Source organism: Aquila chrysaetos, chromosome 16 (assembly GCF_900496995.4).
Source record: "Aquila chrysaetos chrysaetos chromosome 16, bAquChr1.4, whole genome shotgun sequence".
Lineage (NCBI taxonomy): Eukaryota > Metazoa > Chordata > Aves > Accipitriformes > Accipitridae > Aquila > Aquila chrysaetos.
This window is the reverse complement of record NC_044019.1, coordinates 22,517,905-22,533,766: the sequence shown is the minus strand read 5'-3', so window position 1 is coordinate 22,533,766 and position 15,862 is coordinate 22,517,905. Positions and strand designations below refer to the sequence as shown.

At 39.8% G+C, this 15,862-nt stretch overlaps 1 protein-coding gene and 1 long non-coding RNA gene across 3 annotated transcripts in view; one reads left to right on the top strand and one right to left on the bottom strand.

The window, feature by feature from the left end:
* Positions 1-6,482, bottom strand: part of LOC115351880 — a 61,313-nt gene extending 54,831 nt beyond the window's left edge. Inside the window, exons 1-3 of the long non-coding RNA XR_003926930.2 lie at positions 5,591-6,482; positions 1,771-1,826; positions 875-1,042 (exon numbers count right to left, since the gene is read on the bottom strand). This is a non-coding gene — a long non-coding RNA (uncharacterized LOC115351880). The remainder of the gene's footprint in view (positions 1-874; positions 1,043-1,770; positions 1,827-5,590) is intronic.
* A 168-nt stretch (positions 6,483-6,650) lies between these two features.
* Positions 6,651-15,562, top strand: LOC115351878 (ADP ribosylation factor like GTPase 14 effector protein). 2 transcript variants are annotated; one of them, XM_030039281.2, is made up of 5 exons: positions 6,659-6,799; positions 7,468-7,725; positions 10,878-11,384; positions 12,403-12,533; positions 13,995-15,562. In XM_030039281.2, the coding sequence occupies exons 3-5, from the start codon at positions 10,962-10,964 to the stop codon at positions 14,221-14,223; spliced, it is 783 nt and encodes a 260-aa protein (XP_029895141.1). In that variant the 5' UTR covers positions 6,659-6,799; positions 7,468-7,725; positions 10,878-10,961; the 3' UTR covers positions 14,224-15,562. The 2 variants fall into 2 exon arrangements, with proteins under 2 accessions (XP_029895140.1, XP_029895141.1); XM_030039280.1 differs by lacking the exon at positions 7,468-7,725 and having other exon boundaries at positions 6,651-6,799.
* The last annotated feature ends 300 nt before the right edge of the window (positions 15,563-15,862 follow it).

Here is a 15,862-nt window from a genome sequence, read left to right as displayed (position 1 = left end):
TTTTCCTTGAATAAAAATATCACAGGAAAATTTCTCCCTTTACAGACAATATCATACACAAGAGTTTCCAGGATATGGCTAATAATCACTGCTAGCTATTTGTGCTGGATAGGTTTTCCAAAACTAGGACTTAACTACATTCCTTGTCAATAGCTGGTGGCAGCTATACAACCAACAATCCTAGATCTGAATGCTGATCTGTCCATTTCTTCTCCTCAACTTTGGTGTTCAATTAAGACAGCCTTAGAGCTTGTTCTCTGTGGCAGACAGCATAAAAGAAATGCAGAATAACCACAAATGAAGCCCTACTATTTAATAGGAAACAATCATGCAAGGCTTGCTAGAATGATGTATGACCCATAAACCCACACTTACTTTCCAACACAATGCCCATTCACGGGCACGTATTCATTATCTGTGCTGTTTGCTTCCTTGGACATAAGAGCGCATTGGGAAGAAGTAACAGATAAATAGACAAATGCTTGAGCATACACCAGTGCGAAAACAGTAGTCTTCCCTATTTGATTCGCCAACTGTCAGATTAACAACCTTCATTTTCAATCAAACCAAGCATGGTGAGGACATTTTTCTTAGCCAAGGACAAATCCTAAATTCCTTGCACACCCTAACCTGTTACCAGTGAGTAACTGGTCTTAGGTCTGTGCAAATATTAGTTGCTCTCTAAGAGACTAGAAAGAGGCTGAATGAGATTGCTTTTAATAACAGCAAAAACTAATGTCCCTGCTTTCTGAACAAGAAATAAATTCAATACCTTTACAGATGGGTAAAGAAAACTCCCTAAAATCAGTACCATCTGAGACACAAATGTTAGAACAAAATGCTGTCTACTGGGGCTTTCTAATGAGATACAAACCTGGCAGAGAGATGCTGCACCAATTCCAAAGGACAGAAAACATCCATGTTTCTAAGCACATTCTCTTCAGCCCCAAAGCAAAGAACACAGTATAGCAACGGGGTGATGCTACATCATCTGTGAAGTTGCTCAAACAAGAGGAGCAGATTGGAAGTAGCAGCCAAAATCCTGCTCAACACAAAAAAAAGAAAGATCTCACTGAGCAGACAGACAGAATGTTCCCGGCAATAAATTTATAAAGACTACCAAGAAATCAGGCTGGAAAGGGCAAAAGATTCCCAAAGAGGCATCCCAAAGTGAGATGCCAGTAAAGAAGATGATTCTCATTGAGACACAGTGAGAATCAGTATTGAGGGGATTTTAGGTTTTTTGCAGCCTGACAGAATTTCTGTTATTTCTATTACTCAAAAAATGCAGCATGATATGAATCCAAAGATTCAACATTTGTGGGTCAAAATTTAAATGCAAATTTTGAAAATAATCCATAATCTTTACAACACTGTCAATTAAAATAAAACCAAACCACAACCAGGCCAGAAAGTTATTTAAGCCAGTATATGCATGCTTTTATATCCATATCTTACAAAACAAAAGTTAGTATCATGTTACAAAATATCCCAAGGTACTTTTTAAGAATTTATATTTTTTTTAAACCATTAGCTTTATGGTGATATCCAGCCTTTTGGCAACTTTAAGATTTCGTGTGAAAGAAACAGTTCTGTTGGTGACAAGACATTACTTCATGACTCTTAGATAAAATGCAGCACTTGGCATCACATTTTTTACAAGGAAAAACTCATGTAGGCTACTTATTTACAACTCTGCTTATGGTTTAGTTAATGTCTTTATGCTTGTATTTGAGTTTGTGTAGGCAAAAGCATGAAATCAGCACTTACCCTTATTTGGAATAAAATGTGTTTATTTAGGTGTCATTCAAATGAAACTGCAGGTCCTGGTAAAGGGTAAAGACAAGACAACTTAACCAATGGCAACACAAAAGAAAAAAAAATCAGTTGGACAACAGAAATGTAATGGCAACGTAACAAATTATCTAAGGTCCTTTTCTTTCACCCTTCCACAAACCAATGTTTTTGTTCCACAAGCAATATTTAAACAGGCTAATACTTACTCCCAGACTGTAATGTTCAGTCACAAAAGAAAGAAGTCCCCTGAGCTGGGGATCCCCATAGCATAAGGGAATATATAAGCTGTAAGAAAAGTGGCAGCTTCTAAACACATTTTAGGATTTAATCCAAATTTGTCACCTGTTTTCTCCCACCAAATCTTTGTAATTCACAATAACCCTTTCAACTGATAAGGCCCCCTTTCTGCCTTGAGTCCTCCTAATTCTTATGCAGCCTTTAAGGTTCTGAACTGCACCTCACAGAATTTTGCCCCTTCACACTGAATTTACTGGGGTACTCCTTGATAGTAAAGGTTTTCTTTTTTCCAGTTATGCCAAAATGCTCCTTAGCAAAATGACAATACTTCATAAGAAAATCATAGAAAAACTCAAAGCAGACAACATCTATGCCTACTTAGTGTTCCAGCACACTTGCTAGGAGCTAGACACAGAGATATGTTTGCCTAAAAATTTTGAAGAAAAGAAACAGGATCTCTGGTTGTAACAAAAATATATAACCTAGATGCTTTTTTTCTTATGAAATACGCTAAATATAATAACGTACAAATTTTGTTTTCCTTTAACACTTAAGTTTAAGAGAGACACTTCATGTGATACAAAAGGCTCTGTACTAGTGGAGTATCTTAATCTGTTTCACTTTAATAAAAAACAATTTAACAGCATCCTCAAACTTGCTTAGATTGAAGAAGAAATTAAATCAAATCTCTGACCCTTACCAGCATTTTGCTGGTTTCAAGGCCAGTCTACCTGGGTATTATGTAGATAAACTGAATTTCTGGAAGTTTTCTATGGATAAACTGTAAGCTCTTAAAACAATACTGTTTGCATGATAGGTAAAGTTACGAAAAACTTCAAACCCAGGTAGTGCTCCTGGAGGAAAAAATACCAAAAGACTTACTTTTTGTGTTTTCTCAGGTAGTCCTCTCCTGTAAAAATTTTTGCTTGATTATCTTTGAAATTGGGCTGAGCTACCTGGAATTTGTACTGTATTGAATACAGTGGTAATATCATCTTTCTTCTGAGTCTATCCCAGTGTTTTTTGCAGGTCAGTAACAAATCTGTAACTGACTCAAACTCTGGAAAATTGGGTGACAGAAAGACACGGCAATTTTTAAGTGATGACAGATGTCAATACTACTTCATTCAATTTTTACACGAGTGAACAGAGGCACACACTAATCACTGAATCTTAGTAAGCAGACCAAAACTGGATTCAGAGAGTACGACTTCTACTCTTCAACATGAAATCCATTAAAAACTCCCTTGACATACATATTCCTTTGCAGCACAAGCTTTGACAGCTTTCAGACGCACTTGTGTATGAAAATGGCATATGGAGTCAACCTGCACAGGCAGAGAAACAAATTTAAATTCCAGCCTAGTATTACCAAAATACATGAGAATATCTTTACCGCATCTAGTCTAGCTCATGATCCTGTTACCTTTCACCTTCCATATCTAGAATCCTTTTACTCTAAACCCCAAACTTCTCCCTCATTAAGGCGCAATTCCATTTACATAGATAAAAGCTAATTTGATCAACCAAAACCAGTCTAAATCCAGAGATAGCAGACTTGTTACAAGTTAACACCCAGATAACATGAAATCTGTATCTAGCCCTACACAATCAGCCTCACAGATTGACACTTAACACTGAAAAAGTGAATACACACATCTCACGTCTCTTCCTATATTTATTTAATACAAATTGATGTCACAACCTGTATCTCAAATACCTCCTCTCATGAATTATTCCCCTTCATTAATTCCACACACTTCATCCTAAGCAGTACAAGTCAGCAGAAGCAGCCTTATTGAAGCCTCCTTGAACGACAGCACTTCACAGTCTCTCTGTCATCATTAAGCCAATGTATGACTTAACCAGTATATATGGAATTCATAATGGCTTTCTTTAATGGTCAGATGAAACAGAAAATGGCACAGCCTACATGCTGTTACTGTCACATTACAATTAAAGCTTTGTATTCCTGTGCTTTAGAATCCTGGGTATCTCCTGAAGCAAGTATAAAATTATTTCTCACCTCCACAGGCTTTTAATTATTTCCAGATTATTATTCCACCAATTCTTCAACACTGTCACAAAAAGTTAGATGAAAAGATATCCTGATTTACAGTCTTGCATTTTAAAGGGATACAGACAATTTCAAAATCGTATTTCTACCTGAAAATATCCTTTCGCTGATCTCTTACCAGTACTGACAAAGGCTACTGTGAATAACAGACTGCAAGAGAAATCCCCCCACTTTGCTGCTTTTGATCTTTTGTGCTGTTTCTAACATTTGTGCCCTGTTGGCTTCAGTATTTCATTATGCTAGGATTTTTTTTCTAATGCAAAATATAGCAAAGCCATGAAAAAACTACTGCTAGGCCTCAAGAAGTTGTATGTATTATTTTTAACATTTTTAGCTTAAGTTGGCTACATATTTCAAGCCAGTTGTTTTGCCCTTTAAGGCAAATTTAGTTTCTTTTAGGCTTGGCTAATATTTGCCAAATCCAAGATCCTGACATAGCTTCAACTTAAGAACACTTCCAATGAAACCAGGCCCAAAAGCTGTTTGAATCACATTAACCACCTAGATCTACGCCCAAATATTTATGGTGAATCAAGACTGACTTCTATTGCACTAATCACTACCCTAGCTCAGTCCCAAAATCATTTATTTGTTTAGAAAGAGGTGTCAGCTATTATCATACTATCCCATCTGCTGTATCAACCCCAAGTAATAAGCATGGTATTACTCACTATTCCGTTACTAATATTAGTTTCTATGGCTCATCGAAATTATTTTTTAGGTTCATGCAATGCCTTTCTGTATTTGCTCTCACTATAATTCAGCTTTCTTACAATTACCATCCCCTGAAAATCTATTGGAAAGCCAGTTAGTTATAAATGATTGGGGAGGGAACTTAAGCCTCTAGTGTGACTAACTGGGTGGCCTTAATTTGCTGCTGCTGTTATCAGGCTGTGATATACTGATGTACTATTGGCAATAGCTCTAAGTGTGCAGAAACGTATAGCAGATGATCTCACAGATCTTTTGTCTCATCGTGTCACAACTCAGCAACATGTAGTTATGGTGCAGGACACAAGCCACACAGGTAGAGCAGCCCAGTGCCTAACAAGTCTGCCTGTCACATCTCATTTATGAGAACAGCAATGTTTTCAAAAGGCTATCCTGCCTTCAAAGAGGTTTGGAAAGAGTTGTCACACCCTCTAAAAAATTCTGGGCTGAATCCAGTCTGGAAAGAGAGCAACCTGACAGAAACAGAAGTGCTCATCCAACACTTTTTTCTTGTAAGCTCTAAAATTCTCAACAGAAATAGATAAACCAACAAAAACTTTGTATAGGCATTAAGTGGTAATTTAAGGCTTTCTTTTAGATATCACTAACATCATTACAATTTGAAATCAGCAGCAGTATTATAAATTTAAGGTACTTATTTGGACACTTGTATTCTGTTTATTATTATTGTTCCAGAAATGCCCAAGAATAAGTAGCGCATAGTATCATTATCTAGCTGTAGAACAAACACCAGTTAAAATTTCATACCTCCTCCCTGGAAAGATCCATTGTCCTGAAAACATTATAGAATTAAAAAAAAAAAAAACAAAAAAAAAACCAACCAAAAAAACCAAACAAACAAAAAAAACCCAAGACTTTTGAGAGACATTCTAGTAACCAAGAAACTGTTTTTTCCCTAAATGAAACAACAGATTTTCAAGATTTTTGTTTTATTTTAAGTAGGTAACAGCTTCAGTAGCACTGATTTCGGGGGGGGGGGGGGGGGGGGAATACTGTTGCGAGGAACCTGAGGGGGGAAAATTATTGACTCCCCGAGATTGCCCTAGTCTGATAACACTGAAAGCTTTCCCTGCTTTAATTAGCTAGACCGCCTCACGAAATATCTAACCCCAGCCCTGGAGCTGGGCAGGGCGTGTGGGGGCGGCTTGCTGCGGCGGCTCTTCAGGCGGGACACAGCCCTTCGTGTCACCGACTTTCCTCGGGGGAAGAGAGGGGTTTGCCCAGCTTCAACTCCGGCTTGAAGCCCGACTTGTTTCCAACGCCTTCTCCCATTCTAAGGCACGGCGCTGCCCTTGGAGCAGGCGCTGCTCTCGGGACGGCATTTCACTGGCCCGGCACCGCACCCGGCCCTTCGCGACAAGCGAAACGGCCCCTGAAATCCCTGTTCCCCGGGCCCCGTTCCCCCAGCGTCAGCCCCGGCCGAGGAGGGCTGCGCTTCTCCCCTCATCGCCCAGCCGCCATCCCGGCCAGGCTGCCGCACCCCAGCCGCCGCCTAGTCCCAGCCCCATCCGTGCCCGGGAGCGACAACGCTGCGAGACGAGCCCCCCCCCTCCTCACCAGGCTACGCCTAACCCACCCCACGACTACCACGAACCGTCCCCTGCGCTGAGGGAGATGGCCGCCTCAGCCCGCCTCACGCCCGCCCCCGCAGGGAGCGCGCCGCGCACGCGCACCGCCAGCCCAACCCGCCGGCACGTCGCGCACGAAACCCCCGCGCGCCACGTGACCTCCACCCCGCCGCTGCCTCCGTATCGGCTGGTGTCGCTGTTCCCCATCTCTAGCCGGAAGTGCCGCTCCGGGGGCCGCTGGGCGGTTGCGCTGCTCTATGGTGAGGCGGAGGTCGGGGGCGGTGAGGGGCGGTTAATGGCCGCTACAAGCAGCGCAGCCGCCTCTGAGGGAACGCGGAAGTCGGGTGCCGGCGTCCCGGCGCAACGGCGGAAGAAGGTCCACGGCAAGGTACCGGGGCGGCCTCCCGCCGCCGGAGGGGTCGCGGGTGCGCGGCCGGCAGCGGGAGGGACACGGCGGCGGGGGGGGGGGGGGGAGCCGGGCCGGGCCTCGGAGGAGCAGGCCGCGGCCTGCGGCCCGGGCTGCAGAGAGCCCTTCCCGGTGGCGCCCAGCCACCCTCGGTCGCGGACGGGCCCGCTGCTCACCTCCCGCCCTGCTCTCCGCTCAGCCGGCCTGGCCAGCTGGCCTCTCGGAGGGTTAGTGCTCTCCGCAAAAGCAAACGAGCAGCCGGCCTTTCCGCTGGACTCACGGACGGTTCTCAAGACGCAGCCCTGGCTAGGGGCTCTCACGTTTGGATGAGGGTCTGTCGCGCAGTGCCGTGCAGCTGCTGAACATCCAGCGTAACGCATTCAGACACGGGGTCGCGTCTGCACTTTCAGGACTGTTCTTTCCCTTCGGCTTCTAATAACCCAGGGCTGCCACTCTAAACTGTAGTTTCCTCCGTCCTTTGTTTCTGCCGGCTGCAAGAAGCTAGAAAACCCTTGCTGAATCTCTGCTAGTGCAGCAGGCTTATTGTGCACTAGTGCTTCGCTGTTCTGATCCTGTTCTGATCCTCCTCGCTGTCTTCTGCTTTAGGTTATTGTGTTTGGTGCAGTAAACGCTAATTAATGATTTCACAGGTGTGAATACAGGCCTTCATTTTAGCATTTGGTTTTCTTAGCTCTCGCCTGCTTTCACCAAAGAGAATTGAAAGGCAAAAAGCTGCGTACTCCTCCCAAGGGGAGGAGGGAAGAAATGCATCTGAAGCTTCTACCAAGAATTCTTACAAATCAAGTGGATGAGATACATAACTTATGTCACCGGCACACTATCATTTGAACAAGCTGTGGTGATAGACTTGATGTGCTTTTCCTCTGTTTAATACAGTGGTATTTCAGGTAGTGTAGTAAACTGTCAAAACAGATACCTGCCAAATAGAGCATTGTAATATTTTCTGTTTTATAGAAAACAAGTTTGCTTTTTTTTGATCAGAACATCTTCCAAGAGTTCCTATTTCTAATACGTCTGCAAATTTTGACAATTCACATCATCACTTTTATATTGACCTCATGTGCTTCCTCATCCACACACATAACCCCCACCTTCCACAGCAGGAATCGGTCAAAAGTACACATTAGCATTTGAAGCAAGCTTGATGCAAAACCTATAAAAGGCTTCTTTGAATTGAGTTATTTGGTATTAGCTAAATTGCTTTGATTGTACACAGTTCCAGTTACCTTAGTTTGAAAGACAAACTTTGTGACCTAATGAGAAAAAGATTAGTTCTGAGTATAGCTGGTTCACTAAGATGGTAAAATTTGACAGATCGTCTTTTAAAAGAGATTAAAAAAAAAAAAAAAAAAAAATCATTCGAAGTCAGTACCACAGTAAAAGTACATAAATAGGCAAAGCCACTGGAACTCTTACGTAGTAAAACTTAACAGAACACTCTCAGTGCTCAGCAGGCACTGAGAATAAGAATTTTTAAAACTTCGTTGACATCTAAACTTTAGTCCTTATTTGTATTATTCAGTGCAGCTCTGAAGAGCTGTGCAGGGTCAAAACTTCAGGAGAGGTCTTTGTTAACAGAATATAGAAATCTTAGGGAAGAGGAGTTCAGATAGCCTAGCAATTTAGGACTGGACTAGGTCTACTGCTTAAAATACAGGATTTAGGTTTTGACCCTAAAGAAATCAGTGTTAACCATTAGAATACTTAAGTCTTTCTATTTTCAGATAACTTGGGAAAAAAAAAAAGAAAAAAAAAAACACCACCCCGAGTTTGCTTTATTTTTCAGAATGAAATACAGACCCTCTTTTGCAAACTTAGGTGTTTATAACATTGTACCTCTACGTTTGAGACTCTGCGCCTCTGTTATTCTTGCTTTAATTTAAATATGAAAGCTGGAGCATTCTTAACAATAGGCTGAGAAAACTTGTTTAAAAATAATTGTTCAGTTATACTCATTTCTGTCTTGACTCAGATATAAAATTATACTTTAATACAAGTTTACTGGCCTGTGTATAGGCCAGCATGTCATTTATATTTGGATCAGTTAAATCACTAGACAATAGCATGTCCTGTGCAAGACCTTTAAATTACTGTGCATACAGTTTAATATACAGAAATGTGTTGTGCAATTGCTTCAGATATACACATCTGTTTCAGAAAAACTAAAGTATTACAATCAAGAGGATTTCTGCTGCAAAAATGCTCCAGGCAGTGGTTTTCAGAGTAATTTTAACAAGCCTATTAACTTCTCATTGTTCTTTGTTACACTTTTGCACTGCTGTGTTTGTATTTCTGTATATTGGATGAACTTACACATTTCATGTCATTAGGTTGTGTGTGATGCTATTTGCTTTTATTTTATTGAAAGTAGCATCTCAGACTTTTTCCGTTATACAATTAGCTGTTACTTTTATTGATTAAAAAGCCATATTACCCTGTTCAGTGGTTAGCACAAATAACTATGTGTCATGGTTTAACCTCAGCCAGCAACTAAGTACCACAGAGCCACTCATTCCCCCACAATGGGATGGGAGGGAGGATCGGAAGGGTAAAAGTGAGAAAGAAACTTGTGGGTTGAGATAAAAACAGTTTAATAATTAAAAGAAATGTTAAAAAAGAAATGTAAGGAAAAGAAAATTAAAAAAAGAGAGGGAAATAAAATCCAAGCAAAACAAGCAATGCAAGTGAAAACAATTGCATACCACCAACTGACCACTGCCCAGCCATTCCCTGAGCAGCATGCCCCCCCCCCCCCCAGTTTTATTACTGACCCTGACATCATATGGTCTGGAATATCTCTTTGGTCAGTTGGGGTCAGCTGTCCCAGCTGTGTCCCCTCCCAACTTGTGCACCTCCAACCTACTCACTTGCAGGGCAGTGTCAGCGGCAGAAAAGGCCTTGACACTGTGTAAGTACTGTTCAGCATTAGCTAAAACATTGGCATGTTGTCAACACTGTTTTCAGTACAAGTCCAAAACATAGCCCCGTATAAATTACTGTGAAGAAATTTAACTCTATCCCAGCCAAAACCAGTACACTGCTTTTTAATTTGTCTGATTTTTGTCTTTGCAGAGTAGTGTGTAGGTGAACATTAACATCCCAGTTAGGTTGTATTAGGTTGTATTCATTGTAAATAAGGTTCTCAGGTTTGGAAAGTGAATTCCTTCTTTTAGTAGAAATTTGTCCTTTGTGTTGCAGTAGAAAATAGTGCAAGATGGGCTCAGGCTCTGATGCGTTAGGACCAGCATTGGATTTGCAACAAACTTGGGCATGCAAGACCACACTGCAGTAGCTAGCTTTGTATTCGGTAATTAAATTAGTGTTTAACTTTAAATAACTGCCCAATATTTACATCAAACAGACATGGCACTCAGTTGGAGAGAGCTGCACACAAAGGCCACATGACCACAACAACTGCACACATTTAGAACCATCAATCTTTGTGTATACCCCAGGCTGTTTCTTGAAAAGGCTCAGGCTGATTCTGTGTGCCCTGACTTGCACCTGGCACACATGGGAAGAACACACAGGAAAGCGCTGTTGGATATGAGTTGCTAACTGACATCAGAGAGCCTGTGCACCCTACCTTCAGCAGCTTTTTTTCCTAGAAACTACTTGGAAACAGGATGGATGAATTGTTTACCCATCAGCAGTCTCTTCCTGTGGGCCATCTTAGCAACTGGTCTTGACTAGCAGGGATTGTGCCAGGAGAGGGGGCCCCTAGGAAACTGATGACCAGGGCAGGCTGCTGCCTGAACAATTCGTCCACCTCATACCTTGCTCCCAGATTGCTTTTGAGAAGTAATGCTACTAAACATTTTGAATTGATAAGTATTATAGCTGGAAAAAAATGCTTCTGAAAGAAATATAAGATGCATAGTTTAATTCCAGAATTAAATTTAGTGTATTTTTAGTCTTATCTAGACTAGAAGGCTATAATTTCTTTACATGTTTTTTTTAAATTACTTAAACCTCATCTCTCAAGCTTACAGATGAAGGTTTGCAGCACAAATCTGATTGATTTTAATGCTTTCTCTAGGGTGATCTTCATAGAAACTACTAAAGACTTCAGAGAATTCATTTTAGGCAAAATAAGTGAAATAAGTTGTTCTGATAAAGTAAAATGGATCCTTGTTCAGTTGGAGTTCAGCTTCAAGCTACCAATGAATGCCATAAGACGTATTACACCCGTCACACTGGCTTCAAGACTAAGCAAGATATATCTTCATCTGATCTACTGTTACTTCAGCTTAGAACTGGAATAACCCTTTCCGAGAACAATACAATCTGCTTCCACCATGCAAAAATTTACATTGAAAGATTTGAAGACTTACAGAAATCATGTTGTGATCCCTTTAATATACACAGAAAACTATCAAAGAAAAACTTACGAGCAATTGACTTAGACGATGCAACTTTTCTAAGTGCCAAGTTTGGAAGACAGTTTGTACCTGGTTGGAAGCTTTGTCCCAAATGTATGCAGATAATAAACGGAAGCGTGGATGTTGAATCTGAAGATCGCCAAAGAAGAAAACTTGATTCGGACGTATGTATATGGATCGGTTTTCCCACCCCCCTAAGTTCTGCAAGCTATTGGAATTGGGCTTCATACAAGTCCTGCATAAAGAAATTAATTTTTTTTAATAGAAACATGAAAGGGCGTAGTCTTTTAGATGTGTGGGAGTTTACTGTATTGAAACCTTTATTTGGAGGACCTTAGAAAAATCCTCTTCCCTAATTAAGTATCATGGCCTTTTAAATTCAAATGATGGTGTCTACTGGGGTGACTTACAACTCATAAGTTTATATAAATACCAGACTGCTGCTGGTATTATAAGCTGTTACTCAAGCCTTGCAAAAAACAAGCTTGTGTGCTTAAAACTGAACACTGCAAAGGTTGCTTCTAAGGATGTTGAGATAAACTTCTGGTTTAGTCTCTTCAGTTTAAAAATAAAATCCACTTTTTCTAGCAGTTCATTACCAAGTGAACCTGCACTGAGGTGAATTAGGTGTACTCTTGTGGTGGTGTCTGAGCTGTGAAGGCCATGGCGTTTGTTCAGGGGCAGTAATGAGCTGGTGTGGGAGGATAATGCTCTAAGTGCTGAGTTTGGAATACAGCTCATACATTGTTGGAGGCATTGTTCAAGATGTATGCAGGTAATCAGTCAAAGTGTGAGCAACCAAATCAGCAAGAGGTCATCCATATATGCCCTGTGGCAAAGCAGAATTGCATTCTAGGAGCTGTTGTCCCTTTCAGCCCAGGGAGTGTTGCCCAACTGTATTTTTCAGTTAAATGTCAGTATGATTAGGAGACTGATAGGGGGTGAAATTTGAAAGCATTGATTAAAACTGCTACTACAAAGCTTGCATTGTTGGGTTTTGAGACTGGTACAGTTCTCCAGTATAAAAATTTTAAGACTTAATTTGTTTCTCCTGGGAAATCCAGTGCTTAGAGTTGAGGTCAACAATTTACCTAAGTTATTACAATATCCTGGCTCGACTGGATGTTTTCTTAGGAATTTAGGTTTGTATTTGTAATAATGAGATTTTCTGTCTTTGTTCAGGGGCGTACAGCTAAGGCTTTAAAGTCTCTACAGTTTGCTAATCCAGGACGACAGACTGAATTCACTCCTGAGACCAGCAAGAGGGAAAAAAGAAGGCTGCAAACAAAAAATGCATCATTTAATTCAGACAGGTGAGCCATTTCCTGTATTTCAAAATAAAATAGCCTTGATGGTCAGTGTCCCTGTAACACTATAACATTTTCTACATAAAGGTTTGCATGTTTATGGATTGCTTTTTTGTTTTTGAGGATGTTAAAGCTCACTCTCATTACTGAGATAAACAAAACAGAAGATGAAGTGTTAGCATACAGTCCGTATTTCAGGCAATTAAAATGCAAACAAGTATTTGTTAAGGCATGACAATACTACACAGATCATAGATGAAGCTATTAATTTGTGCATAAACTAAAATTCTGATAATAGGCTAAATTTGAATACATAAGATCAAGTAGACTACACTTAAAATATTGGAGTTGTCATCTTTCAATAAACTCAAGAGTTATACTCTGTAAACAAAAGTGTGCAAGTTAGGACCTTACCTTCCTTTTTTAAAAGGAAGTTAGTGTTGAAGTTGGACAATACGAGATAGCAAATTACAACCTTCTAATGTGACTGATTTTAAAATCATGCTTTCTACAGAGGAAAGGTATATGCAGCTGAATTTTGTCATTTTCCACTAAAAGTTTGGACCAATTCAGTCTTGTCCTAATAGGAGAGCGATAGAAATCCCAGCTTTAACTAGTCATACTATATTTGTTAAAACATGCAAGATAGATCACATTAATGCCTTTCCCCTGCTCTCCACCTAAGTTTAACCTTACAAGACAGAAACAGACGCTAGATGTGCTGCTGACAAACTACACATCCTTCTCCTCTCCATTTGTTTCTTCTACTCAGTTTGGGCACAAGTTGCAACCAGGGAAATTTTGTTGAGATGTTAGGAAAACTTTTTCTATGTATGTAGTAAAACACTGGATCAAAAGTGGTGTAGCACCTCTGACATTAGAGCTATTCAGAACTCAACTACATGCAGCCCTAAGCAACCTAATTTGAGTTGACCTGGCTTTAAACAGAGGGTTAGACAAGGTGACTTCCAGAGGTCCTTTCCCAACAGTTTTTCTGTGATTCTGCAGTTTAACAGAACCCTTACAGAGATGGGTAATGATAAAAGCATAAAAAATACTTTGAAATTAGGATGTGCACACCCTAAATGATTCTACGTGACCTCCTTTGAATTACAGCTACACGTTATAAAACAAAAGTAAATTAAAGGGAGCATTTCACGTAATCTGAAAGGTAATCTGAAGTTTACTTCATATAGCTAAGAGTATTCATAAGTGCTTGAGTAAGTATGCTATTGAAGAAATGAAAACTTCCCATTCTTGAAATTATTTCAAAAGCACCGTGGTGGAGATACAATTAGGACTGAGAAATATTGTCAAATACAGTAACATACATACATTTTTTAAATCAACAGCATGTTAAAATGAACAACTGACGAAAGCAAACTTCTGTCCACAACTACTAGCAGCTTTGCATCAAAATGGGTGGATTTTTTAACATGGAAGTAACTGTTGTTTTTCTTTATACAGGCAAGTTATACCAGCCAAGAGTAAAGTCTACGATAGCCAGGGGCTACTACTTTATAGTGGGATGGATCTCTGTGATTGTCTTGATGAAGATTGCCTGGGATGTTTCTATGCTTGCCCCAAGTGTGGCTCCAACAAGTGTGGAGCTGAATGTCGCTGTGACCGCAAGTGGCTATATGAGCAAATTGAGATAGAAGGAGGGGAAATAATTAGAAATAAGCATGTTGGTTAGTGTATATGCACATTATTTATCCTGAGTATATATTCCATGCTTTGATTAAACACAGCACATTCATCATTTAGTGGTTTAATGAAAGCCATTGGAATTTATCTCAAGCCACATGATTAATGTGCTCACTTTCACATTCATTTTCAGTGTGATTATGAAGATAATTGTACTACTGTCTTTTCACACTTCATTCTACTTTGTACTCAGTCTTGTTAGTCATCCAAGTAAGTCTCATTGAACAATCTTTCACTGTATTTAAGTATAAGGTACTATATTTTCATGTGAGAGGTCCTGAGCCACTCACTATGGTTTCATATACTGTTTTGTAGAGTGTATGTATCCCTCATTTTTCCTTCTCTAGTTCAGGATCTCATGGTTTTGAATCCGGTTTATGTGAAACACTCTAAAAGTTTTCAGTGAATTTACGTGCAGTGTTAATAAAGCTCTCTCCAGTATTAACAGTGCATGCTGTATCTTGTATAGATTATCCCAGCAACATCTGATAAATTCAATCCTGTTCACTTAAATGGATTCAAAGGCAATTAGGAGTTCAGATCCTATCCAGTTTACTGGGATTTGAGATCAAGTTATCCTTATGAATTAAAGTCTCACTGTTGAAGTGTTTAAATTAAATTAAATTGTCAAGGCATTGAAAAATAACATTGAAGTATTTAATTATGGTAGTGTTTTGTTGGTTTCTGTATCACACAATTGAAATAATTTTGCTGTATTTGTTATCAGTCTGTAATTGGGCTGGACTGGTAATTCAACAGCCCTCTCCCTGTTTTTTTCTTTTTACTTGTTTTTAAGGTAAAAGTTTACATGCAGCTGAAATGAATTTGAGTGTCTGGTCCCAAACTAAGAATATCCAGACCGCTACCAAAAAACCCCAGTTGAATTGAAAATTGAAGTTATGTTTAGTTGATGCATTATCTATCCTCAGAACATTAAAATTTTACAATACAACAGGATTTATGGAAAAGAGAATTTATAACTGAAATCTTAGTAACATTAAGTGTTATTCCCTTGTATTTTTGTTGTGTTTTGGATAAGTTACCTATCTCTGTGATAGGCTTGGAAAATCTGCATGTTTATTGGGTCACATTTATTCAAGAACACTGTTAACTATTGATTTCTGAAGACTTACTTGGTAAAGTTGTATAATCTTGCTATTTGTTTAGAGTGTTTTCTGATAAGTGTCATGAAGGTTGCATTGCTAAAATCCAGTTATGCTTTGAGTTGTACTGACATCTGCTGGTTCTAGTGAAGTACAAGCATCAATTTATACTACACTGTTATTAAATCTGCTACAAAAATAAACAGACTTTCTCTTTTTTGGTCAGATCGTTGGCTGTTCTTCCAATGGATGTCTCTCATTGGCCTTGGATTCCAGACACATTTATCACAAGAACCATCATACGAGCTCATTTAGGGAGAGCAGCATGCTCTTCACGCTTTTCCAGATAGCAACACCACAACTGAGTAATAGCCATGGCTTTCCTTACATGCAAGTGGCATTTAATACACTTTGTTGACTACAGGGCATGCTTATCTTGACAGCAGTTAATCTTGTGTGCTTGATACATGTTTGGAACTGTTTCATCTCTTAAGCAACCTTTTGAATTAGATGAAAGTATAAATA